We start from the raw sequence: 13,061 nt of genomic DNA, 5'->3' as shown, positions 1-13,061 counted from the left end.
TATGTAGTTATGCTACTATTTGACATAGTAATATATAATATATAAATAACATGACATATAATAAGTATATAATAACATGACATATAATAAATATATAATATATAAATAATATATGAGATATAATAAATATATATAACATATATATTTGGTTTCTTGGCAGTACTGAGGTTTGAAAACAAGGATTTGTACTTGCTAGGCAAGCACTCTGTGGTTTGAGACATGCTTTTAGCCCCTTTTGCTCTTTTCTTTTTGAGGTAAGATCTCATTTTTTGGCCCAGGCTTGCTTAGACCTTGATCCTGTATTTATGACAGGTTTGGCCCACCATGCCCAGTTTGTTCTGTTGAGGATGTGGTCTCAATAGCTTTTTGCCCAAGCTGGCCTTGAACTGTGATCTACCTGAACTCTGCCTCCTGAGTAACCAGTTTTATAGGTGTGACCAACTTGCAACTACCTTGATATTTTTGTGGGAGTAAATTTGTTTCTAAATTTGCACAGAAATAACCATTAAGGTTTCATGATTAATCCTGGACTATCAGATGTTTTCTGGCTATTTGCTATTAACACATTATCCCAAGCATTTATAGTAGGATGTCTCGGAAATCTAGAGTTCAGTTTTGATTTAGCAGAACTGGAGTTTGAACTCAGGGCCTTCACACTCGGTAGTATTAGAAATTGCTCAAGATGTTGGGGTGTCATGTAGGAACAAAGACCCCCCAACTCTAAAGGAGCTCCAGCAAGGCAAAGTTCACTTGTGCAGAAGGGTGCACCATCGGTCAAAACTCTGGCAAGCAAGCACACAGAACAGGCAGGTTGCTCCCTTTTAATCCCCAACCCGGCAAGCCCCGCCCTTCTGCTCCTAGTGGCGGGGCTCAGGTTCACAAGCTGCAGAAGGATTTGGCTTCATTAACAGGATGCAAACTAAAACTCAAAGAGCTCCTAACAGGATATCTTAAGTGCTCAGGAAAAAGATGGATATGACTAAAATGTAATTAACAAGGGTTAAACCACCCGAACCCTTCAGAAAAAGAAATCTGTCAAGATTAACATAGAGGAAGCAAACTACTTTGATAGAAAAGACATGTTTCTCACCCTAGGCAAAGGCTCTACCACGGCAGGCATGCCTCTAGTACTGGAGTTCAGTTCATAACGGGCGAATTCCTTAGTTTATTGGGAAGACCTTGATAATTTCTCATCACCCTGTGAGTACAACTTTTGTCCGGTTTGCTGCTACAATGGTGCTTGCTTTAGTTAGGTTAGGAACTACCTGAATGTGCAAAGAGCAAGGGTGTACCAGGGGCCAAGTCAAGCAGTGCATTTTCAGAAAGTACCTTTTTTTTGGCCAATCCTGGGCATTAACTCAGGACCTGGGCACTGTCCCTGAGCTTTTCTTGCTCAAGGCTAGCACTCTACCACTCGAGCCACAGCACCATTTCTGTTTTTTTCTGTTTATGTGGTACTGAGGAATTGAATCCAGGGCTTCATGCATGCTAGGCAAGCACTCTACCACTGAGCCACCTTCCCAGCCCCATGTACAACCAAATTTGAAAAGAACATCCAGATATCTGAACCAAACTTGAGAAGCATGAAGTTGGAAGCAAACTAAGTAAATTAAATGAACACTTTAAAGAGCAAGGTGCTGGGGGCTCCTACATATACTTTTGGCTACTCAGGAAGCAGAGATAGGAAAATCACAGTTTGGAAGCCTGCCCAGGACAGCAAAGTCCTTGTGATCCTTAGCTCCAGCTAACCTCAAGCTGGAAGTAGAGTTGTGGCTTAAGTGGTAAGGGTGCTAGACTTGATTGAGAAGACACAGACCCTGAGTACTGGTATACATAATAAGATGGAGGTGTGGCTCGGGTGGTAGCGTGTCATTCAGTGAGCAAGAGTGTCAGATACCGAGTTTGAGTCCCAGGCTAGGACAACAACAACAAAGAAAACGGATGAAAGAACTATCTTGCCTGGGCCCGCCATGGACAGTAGAGATGGATACCCCTGTAAGACCAGCCGCACAGGATGCACTGTAAGAGTTGGAGACCACAGCACACAGAGAGAAGCAGCTTTATCTACAGGGGAGCACAGAGTTTCTAACAGTACAGTTTTAGGGACAGCAGTAGAGAAGGGAAAGAGATGATAAATCTGACCAGAGTGGAATGGAACTTCCCACACAATTCTGCCTGGGGGAAAAAGAAAAGAAAAAGAAGGAGATTTGCCAACGCTTGGGCGCCACATTGGTTTTATGGAGTGGCGACTGTTCCGGTCACAGGTGCTCTCCCGATGACACCCCAATTCCCCAGGCGGGCGGAGTCCATTCCAATCTCAACGATCCTCTGCTCAGGTTGGCAAGCTGACCGCAGCCTTCTGCCTCGCGTGACAGGGCTCAAGGGACACACGACACACCTGTACGTGCTGCCACCTCCACGTGTCCCTGCAGAGCGTGCCGGTGAGCCTGGCTGGGGCTTGGCAGAGCAGCCACGCACGCTCCCACGGGGTGCTGGGCGGCGCGAGGGCTCAAAGCCCAAGCCCAGGGGAGCGGCAGGTCCAGGGCGCGCGCATGCGCACACCGCGCGGCTCGGCACAGAGCCCGCGCACGCGCACACCGCGCGGCTCAGCACAGAGCCCCTTTTTTTGTTCTCGTCAGGAAAGCCTGTGCCCCATGATGGAAAAGAAAAGAAATCTTGCGTAAAGTCAGCGGATTTATGAAGTGGAGGCAGTGGTCAGGAAGCCGCTCACTGCATGGGACTTTAACCCTGACCCCAGTCCCCAATGCCCCAGGGAAAAGCGGGTGTCAGAAGGAACACCTGCCATGCCAGCTACTCAGAGTGAGGATCACGGTTCAAAGCCAGCTCGGGCAAATAAGACTCAAAACACTCATCTCCAACATTCCTCCCCCACCCCCCCCCCAAAAAAAGTTGGAAGTGGAGCTGCAGCTGAAGGGGCGGAGCACCAGCCTGAGGGACAGCGGCCAAGCCCCGAGTTCAAGCCCCAGTACTGGGAACCAGAAGAGGAGGAGGGAGCACGGTTTTGTGCACTGGAAGAGCTTTGTGAAAACGCTTTGCTTGGGGGCACAGACAGGGAGGGACAGAGGGCGACCCCACGCAGCAGTGGCGCTCACTGAAACACCACCCGGAAAATGAACCCTGCAACTTAGGGGTGGGGGAGGGAGGGAAAAACTGGGAGAGAAGCAGGGGAAGGGGTGACACCGTCCCAAAAAGAAGTGTACTCATTCTTTGACTTACAGAACTGTAACTCCTCTGCAGATCACCTCTATAATAACAATAACAAAAATTCCAACCCCCACGTCGCTTTGTCTTTACCTTTGTCCTTCTGGTGCTATTCAATCCAACCTGTCGGTGTGTGAGTTCAGGCTTCTTGGTCAACACCACCTCTCTTTCATCATTCTCTCCCAAGTGAAAACATCTCAAGCTGACTCCTAGGGGACCCGGGCAGGGGCTGTGCACTCAAATAAGCTTCGGCTGTGAACGGCAGCAGTTGCTCCTGGCAGACACGAGCAGGCGTGTGGGCTGGGCCAGTGACTCCTGGATGAGGGGCGCCCCCCACCCCCGATCCTTGCAGTATTTGTCCAGTGGTTTCCATCAGAATTATAACAATATTTTTTTTAATGACTGGGTCAGCATTTTCCACAGCAATCTAATAACCAAATGAGCTGTCGTTTACACTGTAAGTCATCGGGATAACTCCGCGGTCCCAAAGAAATGACACGTGACACCCATCCGTCACTTTTTATTATTCTGCATCATTTATTAAATATTTTTATATATGCATTTACAAACTTGACTCTGTTCAGAAAATCTGCGATGGATACGTTTTTCAACATTTTAAATTTTTGCCGAGAGGCTCGGGAGTAAGATGAGACCCAGGTACAGAACTAGGCCACAGGGAGCAAAGTTTCCTCATCCCCCCATCCACCCAGACGAGAGCGGTTCTTCCAGAGAGAGCCCGTCAGCGCTGCGGGTCCCCGTCCGGCTTCGCGGGGGGCAGCTCCCATCCCAACTTCACACCGTGTTTCGCCACGGGAGCCGATGGGTCCAGCGAGGGAACACACAACTGTACTGTTTGGACAAAATCATCTGGAAACCACGTGTCTCTCATTCCCTTATCACGTGACATCTAAATTCACCCCGGAGATGATTCTCAGTGATCTCAAACATGACTTAAAAAGGTTCCCTTAAAAAAAAAAAAGTCACTAAATTCTTCACAAGCTAAAGCGTGAGCCTGTAATATGGCTCTCTTATTGAAAGATGTAGTTTAAATGATAGGTTTAGAAGCTTAAAAGTATCCTTGAAACTAAGGTTGTTTTTCTTTAAGATGATGGTACAGTTCCTAGACTTGGCGCATGTCACTAAGAGACAGAGGCACGGATGCTACTAGCAAGGAGAGAAAGCATTACCATAGCATAATTACATGGTATGAAATGCCCAAGGGCCTGAAACTCACTATTAATACAATTCTGGCAGCAGCATCGTTTGCTATTTAACCATTTATTACATAGTATTCACACACCAGCTTCAAAGATAGGCACTCCCTTATTAGGGTATGCAGGAGTTACAAATTTGTCGTGATTGCATAATTCGTATTGCACAGTTTTTTTTTTAATATATATATGACATAAATACTGGCTATCCTAGTTTTAAATACAAAATACATGTCATATACTTTTAAGTCTATAATTTGGTTCAAGTGCAAATCAGGTGCTTTCTTTAGTCCTTCCAAGAAAGGCATTTTTTAAAATATATATATATATATTTTTTTGGCACAAATGAAAATTCATCATGCCAACAAATCTAATTACAATACATATATCCAAACCTTTAGAGTAGCAATCATATACATATGGTAGAAAATTGAGTATTTACAAATGTACTAAGTGTCGATGTAACCTCGGTGGGTGAAATCAGAAGAGCTTAGCCGCACCCACAGCGCTGATAACTGAGAAGGGTAAATACCACTCCTGTAGCGCATCTGCTTAGGCCGGCTGCTGGGGGTTGACATTCATGTGAGGAGGATGTCCTAGAAGGCCGATTCTTTGTTTCTGCTTCCTTTGTTCTGTCATCTGGAAAGTTAAGAAGTGTCATCATGAGACCCAGGTACTTCCTGTACGTCAGCTCATATACCGAACCCTAGACTGACTCAACTCTGTGGTGAGGGTTTGTACCGAAACCCACTTTCTACAAATATGTGTTCTGTCACCCTCATCAAACATACAGCGCTTTGAACTCGGGGTCTTCCTAAGTGGGGGTGGGGGATTTTGTGGCCTGGGCATGCGATGTAACATTCAGAAGTACCGCTGCCCCTTGTTTCGTCATGAAACAACGGAACAGGACAAGCGCACCTTCATTGTTCCCCCAAACCATTTCCAAAGGACCCATTGGAAAATGGTGGCTCGGGATGAAAGCGTCCGCACAGCCGCTGCCCGGCACGCCGTGTGCTGAGAAGAGCTTGGGCCGCTCCCTCAGGGCCGCGGCCTTCCTCTTGCCAGTGATGCTCGGATGGGTGGTTAGATGGGGGAAAAAAAAATCATCTGATTCTCTATTTTTGTTTATCTTCTTTGTGCCGGCCCTGGGGCTTCAACTCAAGGCGCTCTACCACTTGGGCCACAGCTCTACTTCTGGCTTTTTGGTGTGTCACTGGAGACAAGACTCTCACCAACTTTCCTGCCTGGTCTGGCTTTGAACTGTGATCCCCAGATCTCTCAGCCTCCTGAGTGACTAGGACTATGGATGCGAGCCACTGCTGCGGGTACCTCATTCCCCTCGGAAGATGGGACGTTCCCTCGCACCTCCCAGAGATCCTCCGCCCATCACAGCGATGGAAACGTCCTCAAGGCAGGCTCTCAGAGCAAGTGCTTCCATAGCCCTCCACGGGAGGGTGGTTCTTGTTTTGGCTGAGGAGCTAAGGGTGTTCTTGTATCTCTGCTCAGTGTTTTCTAGGTACTTCAGGGTGTACTTAATTCCCTGCATCAAGACCTTTCTTCCCCGGGTCAGTCCTGGCTCTGGATGTGAGTCTGGGACGCAAGTCCCTGAGGCCGTCTGAGGTGTATTGGGCCTGGAGCTTTGGTTCCCCAAACTGAGGGGAGTTAGGGTAGAGGAGCAAGGAAGAAGGCAGGCGGGGAAGGAGACTGTTTCCATGGCGTCATTTAATGTCTCCACGTCCTTTCCTTATTCCCGGGGGCGGCACTTCCTGTCTTCTACTGTCAGGAACATGCAGAGTCTCAGTTTCCACCCAACGAATTGTTGGTTCAAAACAGTGTAAGCGAACCTAACACAGGAGTGACTGCTCCAGCTTCCATTTCAAAGGGGTGGGTTGTTAGGTTTTTTTTTTTTTTCCTTTTCCAAAGCCTTCCTGTTAAGAAGCTATTTTTAGGCTCCAGTCTAAATGCTTTCCCTTCTGTAATTAAGATGAAAAGATGTACAGGGGTTGACTACTTCCAAAAGGAAGCTTTTAATGAAGCTTTCCGCATGGATCTGTGGGAGGATGCGGCCGCCGAGGCTTCCCTGGGCCGAGTCACCCGTGGCAGGGAGGTGGCTGTCACCAGCAGGCCACAGGGTCAGCGGCAGAGGGAGGAGTCCCAGTGGGGGGTGTGGACATTCACATGCAGGTCACCCGTTCATCTTACTGCTGTTCAGAACCCAGTGAACGTTCACTGTAGCCATCCCCGGCTTCAAATCCTGGCCTGCTCCTCTCCGAGCCAATCCAAGGCTGCTGAGGTCTCTCAGCCCAAAGCCTTTCCCTGCGCTTCTGCTTCCAGTAGCCACTGGTATGAGGTGCGCCTCCATCCCTATTTGTGAAATGGGCTCCCCTTACTCGTAACCCTAAACTCACACATAGCCTGTAAACTTTATGCCCTCTACTAAGCGCTCTCAGCTTCTCATTTCTGCAGCTATCACTTGCGACCTTATTTCCAGTCCTGTCTTGACTTTTCAGGCTTGTCTTTCTACCCAGCATCCCGTTTTCCTCCCTGCCTCTCACCCAAACCTTACAGCTCCTTCCCCACTGACGAGATCAGTGGCCAATTCTTTGATCCCTCATGACTTCAAGCGCCACGTACATGTCTATTCAGTTTTGCTTGTTTTCCCAGGAAAGCGGTACTTAAATTTCACCAGGCACAGAAGCTTTGTTAAAATACAGATGAGAAGATCCACCACACCAGCTTCCGCGATGGGGCCTGGGCGGCGAAGATGCTGCCGGCCGGGATTTGTAGCTCTGAGGACCCTTTGGAGAGCTTTTCAAGCCATGGCTGCTATGGATATAGTTTCATATACTTAAGTGCCTAAAAAAACGATTGGGGTACACCTACTCTTTTTGTGATATGAAAGAAGGCTGGAGACCGCTGTCTGCAGCTGAGTATACAGTAGGCAGAATTCGCTGGACTCCATTTCCATCAATCTTGGCCTCTAGGGTGGCAGCCATTTAAGGGGATGTTGTGACTTAAGTGATAAAGGAGAAGGAATCGGGCAACGTTTAAGGTATTTGTGTCCCTTCGGCATTTAGTTACCCCAGGACAGTTTTAAGGGAACAAAAACGAAACAAAAAAATTCTAAGGACAAAGTCTGACCAACGAACCAAGGCCATTGCTCCTGGCTACTGAGGTTTCCCACACTGACTCCTGCATATGGTCATATTATTTCAGGCTTCATTAGTTCAAGCCTGACTGTATGTGTTAATAGGTTCACACATACAGTCCATCCATCCATCCATCCATCATCCATCTCTATTCATCTTACTATAATAGGGCATTATTGTCTGTTACTATGACCTACTTAAAAAATATATGATTGGAGCCCATCCTTAGCAGAATTTTCTATAGCATTCTTTCTGTACATGTGAAACGAAATTTGACTCAGTAAAAATATTCATCACAGTCACACCTAAAGTAACTGTATTCAAAATCTAAACACTTAAAACTTATATTTGAAGTAGGGTGACATGTCCCTGTTGTGGTGGTTTCAAGTCCTCAGAGCTGCGCTTAGCGGGGCGGACACTGGGCACCTGTCTGGATACATGGAGAAAGCAGCGGAGGCGTATGCAATGCCTCCTTCTGACTCCAATCTGAACAAGAAGCAAAGGGTATTTGTAGCTTTACAAATCAGATGCAACTCAACATCCAAAAGATCTCGCATGGAAACAGTAGGCACAGAGCACAAGTGAGCAAAATGTAATCTACTAACTCAGCCTCTAAGTGGTTATATAGGCTGGCATAGAAAATAAAGTTCATCGACAGCACACAAACACCACAATATGGCTTACACAAGATCTCACTAGCAGTGTTTGAAAAGCTGTTTTCAAGTTAGACACACGCCAAAGTCCTAGTTATTTAGATTCTAAATCCCAAGGAAACTCTAGCAATCAGAATTAGTTTAGAGTCCTATAAAACTGGCCATGCCCATAAATGATGACCCTGAAATACTGAGAAATAAACGAAAGCATCTCTTGCATACAAATAGGCTGATTTGATAGAAACGCATGGGTGTTGGTTAGATTCTCAGAGGCGCTCTCTAATGTTCTCTTGTACCAGCAAGCCCGGAGCCCAAGCTCTAGCGCCAGCACCTCTGAGAAGGTTGTAGGGCAGAGGTTCAAATCCCCCTCCTCTGAGTATTCTGATGGCACCACTCCTTTTCCTTTATTCCCACAGTCCCTGAGTGTGTAACACACTGCTGATGAGCTCTGTTCATCCCATCTCTACTTGTCTCCAAGTTGTAGAAGGCAGAGACTAGAAGACCGCCCCCCCCTTCCTTGCATCTCTATTGTGTTTGGCAAAATGTGTGCTTTGCTAAGTGCTGGTTGAAAGGAAGAAATGAGTTAACCAGAACATTCTGCCATTCCTTGAGCGTGCCATGCATTGTCATGCCTTTGCTCATGCCCATTCCTTTCCTGGGAAGCCCCTCCTGTGGGTCTCCACCAACTCAGAAGCCACCTGCTTGTGGGATTATCAGTGCTTAACGACCCCCTCGCTCCAAGCCTCACACTGCGCCTACTCCCTGCTCTCCAGATGGTGCCCTGGGATTCTTTTGTGGTCCCGCCACGGGGCATAGGATGTGAACAGCATTCGGTGAGGTCTCCTCCACAGTCCACTCTTCAGTTAGGAGATCGGTCAGCCTCTTGCATGGAAAGTGCAACATGCTAATATGATCTGGAATTTTCAAGCACTTCCTACATCCCTGGCAACAACCGATCAGGTCTGCTGTCCTACAGAAAGCCAGTCACATTTTCAAGGAAGTTAAGCCTTTGCTTGGTATTTGCTCTTTTGCATTATGAAGAAAACATGCAAAGAAATATGAAGTTCTTACATTAGGTCTCCTCCTTGGAATAAGGATGTAAGAGAATCACATTTGGTATTCAGAATCTCTTAGCAGAGGAAACTTGAGGATGAGATGCATCATTAATAGATTAGAATAGTAATTCTCACTGACTATTCTTGACTGTAATTCTCACTGACTATTCCCTCAATAGGAAGTTCAAGAAAACAACCACCAAAGACCTCAGTAACAGTGAAGATTCAAACCAAAGTCATCCACATTTGCACAACCATTGCTCCATTACCAGTTTTTGGAGCAGAAGAAATCCACCAAATATCTAAGTAATGAAGCAATTTTTGTTTTCCAGCTTTTTTTTTTTAAACCAGTGAATGGCATTCTTTCATAAAATTGTTTTAAAAAATATCAGTGATAGAGTTTCTTGCTCATTAATCATATGTGGGACTTTTTTCCCTTCTCAATATTTTCCCCTTCGTGGGACAGGAAGTCTCACAATTACTGCTTCAGAGCCAGCGTTTCTCTATAGATCTGTGTGACTTGTTATGCATAACAGTTTAAGAAATCTCTATGAGGTTTATAAAACCAGATGCAATAAAACCCAAATCTATTCAACAAGTTGATTCTCAAACAAATGCATCGTGTGTTAGAAGCAACATAATCTTTAAAAGACAGCACGGTTAACTCCTTGTGAGTGGAAACTGAGCCCTCTCACCCAACCCCTCCGGTCTCCCCAAAGCAGCTAGAGTATAATTATCCTGTGATTCTGGGCACCCTGAAACTCAACTAGACCAATCCTGGTAAAAGTACTTGAGAATGTACTAGTGCTTCTTCATCTTTCTTTGTAGCCTATAATAGCTTCCAAGAAAAATAAAATGGTTGGATTTAAACATTATTCACAGGGGAAGAGTTTTGCTCAGGAGTGCTTCCAACTACCAACTTGAAAACAGACAGACAGACGAAAATATAAAAAGGGCTGGGATCAAGCAGTTAAAACCATACTGATCCTAATGTGAACAAATACATCTTAGTGCCTACTTAATCACATTTGAAGCCAAAATGTTGACTTAACAGGAACAGGTCTACCTTGAATTTGATAAATGCGAGTCCGTCCTGAGGGGGAGGGAAAGGGCCGGGGGCCTCCTAAGTGCACAGCGTGACTTCTGAAGTGATCAAAGCTTTTCAAAAAAATTGAGTAAGAACTTAAAAAAAAAAAAAACCCAGTCAACCATGAAAGGCAAACAGTACAGTGACAAAATAATACACACCATGTGACAAAGCACATACACCACACAAAAGCAACCCCACGCTGGGCGGGGGGGGGGGGGTAGAACCCCACCACGGTGCTGTCACGTGAAGCTGCAGGCCTTTCCTATGCGCCTAACAAGAGGCTGAGTGAGAGGCTCCATCGGGCCTTCTGCTCAAATGCGGCTGTTTCGGACATATTTTAAGCAGCACCCAATCGCTCCTGTTCACAGAGCCGTCCCCCCTCGGGGACTTGCGCGCGTGCCGGGGGAGAAGCAGTCATGGCTGGGCCGGGACAGGGCTGGCCGGGCGCGGCTGAGCTGCCCTGGCTACGGTCACTGCAGTCTTGGTGTCGTGGGCCCGAAGCACAGATAGCTAGCTCCTTTATTCAAGTCTGTCAGAGACCAGAGTCATCCGATTATTTTTTTTTGGGGGGGGCCCTCATTGAAAGCCTGGGATGTACCTGAGCCTCTGGACACCACAGCTAACTCAAAGCGGAGAAGCTACAGCTCGCCGGGGCCTCGGCCTGCCGGGAGAGGAGGCAGCTAGAGCGGCGGGGAACTCGTGCGGCCCTCTGGCTAGGCGGAGCATTTGTCAGCTGGCTCACAGCAGGGCAAGAAGGGGACTAAGCAAAATAATCTTGTTAGATCTTTATTAGTCTTTCGTATTTTGGTTATTATTCATTTTGGGTGGCTACCAAGCCCTGGGATTGTAGACAGCCTTCATCCATGGAGCCGTCTTTGCTCATTTGTCTGTTCTCATTTGCATCTCAGGACTTGCGAGAGAAAAGAATTTGAAGGCCAAATGGTGTCTTAGGGCACGGTTTAGTTGGAAAATAACCATAATTCAAAAGAAGGCTTATTAAAAACGCTCTGTGAACCGTCTCCAGTGTCGTGCAGGAAGTCCTCAGGACTGATAATGTGCCCAAGGGTCATGAACCCCCTTGCCGGGCCCCAGGGCGGAATTTACCATCTGTCCATGGAGGTGATTCTAAAGCCTCCGGAAACTCCTGTCAACCGCTGCACTGTACTCATCTGCCCACGATGACCCAGTCGGCCCTGAGAGTCAAGCTCACGTCCCACCCACCACCCTGGGCTCGGGTCCTTCACACGGACCCGAGGCCCGTCCCGAGCCCATGTGAGCACGGGGGGGGGGGGGGGGCGTGGAATGGGCAAGGCGCAGGGCACAGCTGTCCACGGCACCACCCCACGCCGAGGGTCACAGCCCGGCCGGGGTGGGAAGGGGTTGGGGCGACGGCAGCCTCTCTGTAGTCTCAGTCACTGGGAAAGCGGGGACCCCCCTCTCCCGGCTCCCTGTTTCAGGCTGCACACCTGGCATGAGGCCCCTGTTCTAGCAACTACTCGGTACACTTTTGACAAGTGAACTCAGCATGGAGGACTTTTCCAGAGACGATGGTTGATCTCCGGGATGCGGCATTTAAAAATACCCGGTGAGATCTCGACACAGCTGAGGACTGCGGAGCAGGACGAGAAAGAACCTCTCACCGTACCGCGACTCTAGTGAAAAGGGCGCTAGCTTTATGCACTTTGCGTTGTCTCTCGTTCAGTACTTCACGCGAGTGGTTTGCATGGCCTCACTTATTTTTGGCTTGTTTTTTTCACACTAGCACCACGTCCTCAGCAACGCTGGGAAGAGTCCCTGTGAAGGGGCAGCGAGCCCGGCCGGCGGGGTGGGGGGGGGTGGGGGGGGGGAGGGTGGAGTCCCCTCCTTCAGCGCAGGTGCGGCCCGCACACGATCACACAAGCATGACTCATGGTCCTCTATCGTGGCGAGCGCTTGCATTGGTGGGGGGGGGGGGGGGACGGGGCGGAGGGACTCCCCCTTCCTTACCTGGTCCTTTAATTCGGACAGCTGGCCGGAGAGGTTGGTGACCAGCTTCATGGTGGACTCCAGCTTCTCCTGCAGGTTCCGCAGCTCGTTCTGCTCGCCCTCGGAGTCACTGCTCACCAAGGACATGGCCCTCATCCGGGGGAACCAGTCCAGGTTCCTCTCCTGAAAGCCACAGGGCAAAGCGAGGGTGAGCGTTATTCCCCACAGGGCAGAGGCACGGAAGGCCCTGGGGCCCCGTGACTTTCCCACGCGACACCCCTCATCGGGTGCTCTCTACTGTAGAATTAAGATGCTGTTTATTTATGGTTTTGATCATTCAATAACCATCTTTTTAAGTCGGAATATAACAGAACGCTTAATTCTTCTTCCCCACCCCCCCAGACTATTGTGAAACAGTTGTCCAAAGGAGTTTCGATAAATTCAAACACGTCCATTTATGTGTTTGGTGCAATCTGATCAATGTCACCCCTCCCCCTCCTGAACTTTCTTTCTTTCTTTCTTTCTTTCAAGCAGTAGGGTTTGAACTCAGGGCCTCATGGTCTCGCTTGGCTTGTTTGCTCTGCTGTTTTTCTAGCACCTGAGCCACACTTTCAGCATCTCACCTCCTCAAACTCTTAATTCTTAGAAGAGGAACTCACTGCAAAAATTAAATATAGAAGAAAAATGGGTTTTCATATTAGAAGCAACTTTGAATA

General features: G+C 47.9%; 1 protein-coding gene across 14 annotated transcripts in view; it reads right to left on the bottom strand.

Moving 5' to 3' along the window:
* Positions 1-3,716: 3,716 nt before the first annotated feature.
* Itpr1 (inositol 1,4,5-trisphosphate receptor type 1) overlaps positions 3,717-13,061 on the bottom strand; it is a 292,664-nt gene continuing 283,319 nt past the window's right edge. For all 14 annotated transcript variants that reach the window (XM_048356179.1, XM_048356178.1, XM_048356180.1 and 11 more), the window contains 2 exons: positions 12,367-12,528; positions 3,717-5,072 (listed from right to left, as the gene is read on the bottom strand). In XM_048356179.1, the coding sequence (XP_048212136.1) occupies positions 4,986-5,072; positions 12,367-12,528 (249 nt within the window). In that variant the 3' untranslated portion in view covers positions 3,717-4,985. The remainder of the gene's footprint in view (positions 5,073-12,366; positions 12,529-13,061) is intronic.

The sequence above is a fragment of the Perognathus longimembris genome, chromosome 10, assembly GCF_023159225.1.
Source record: "Perognathus longimembris pacificus isolate PPM17 chromosome 10, ASM2315922v1, whole genome shotgun sequence".
Taxonomy (NCBI): domain Eukaryota; kingdom Metazoa; phylum Chordata; class Mammalia; order Rodentia; family Heteromyidae; genus Perognathus; species Perognathus longimembris.
The sequence above is the reverse complement of the archived record's forward strand: the minus strand, read 5'-3'. Positions and strand labels throughout refer to the sequence as shown.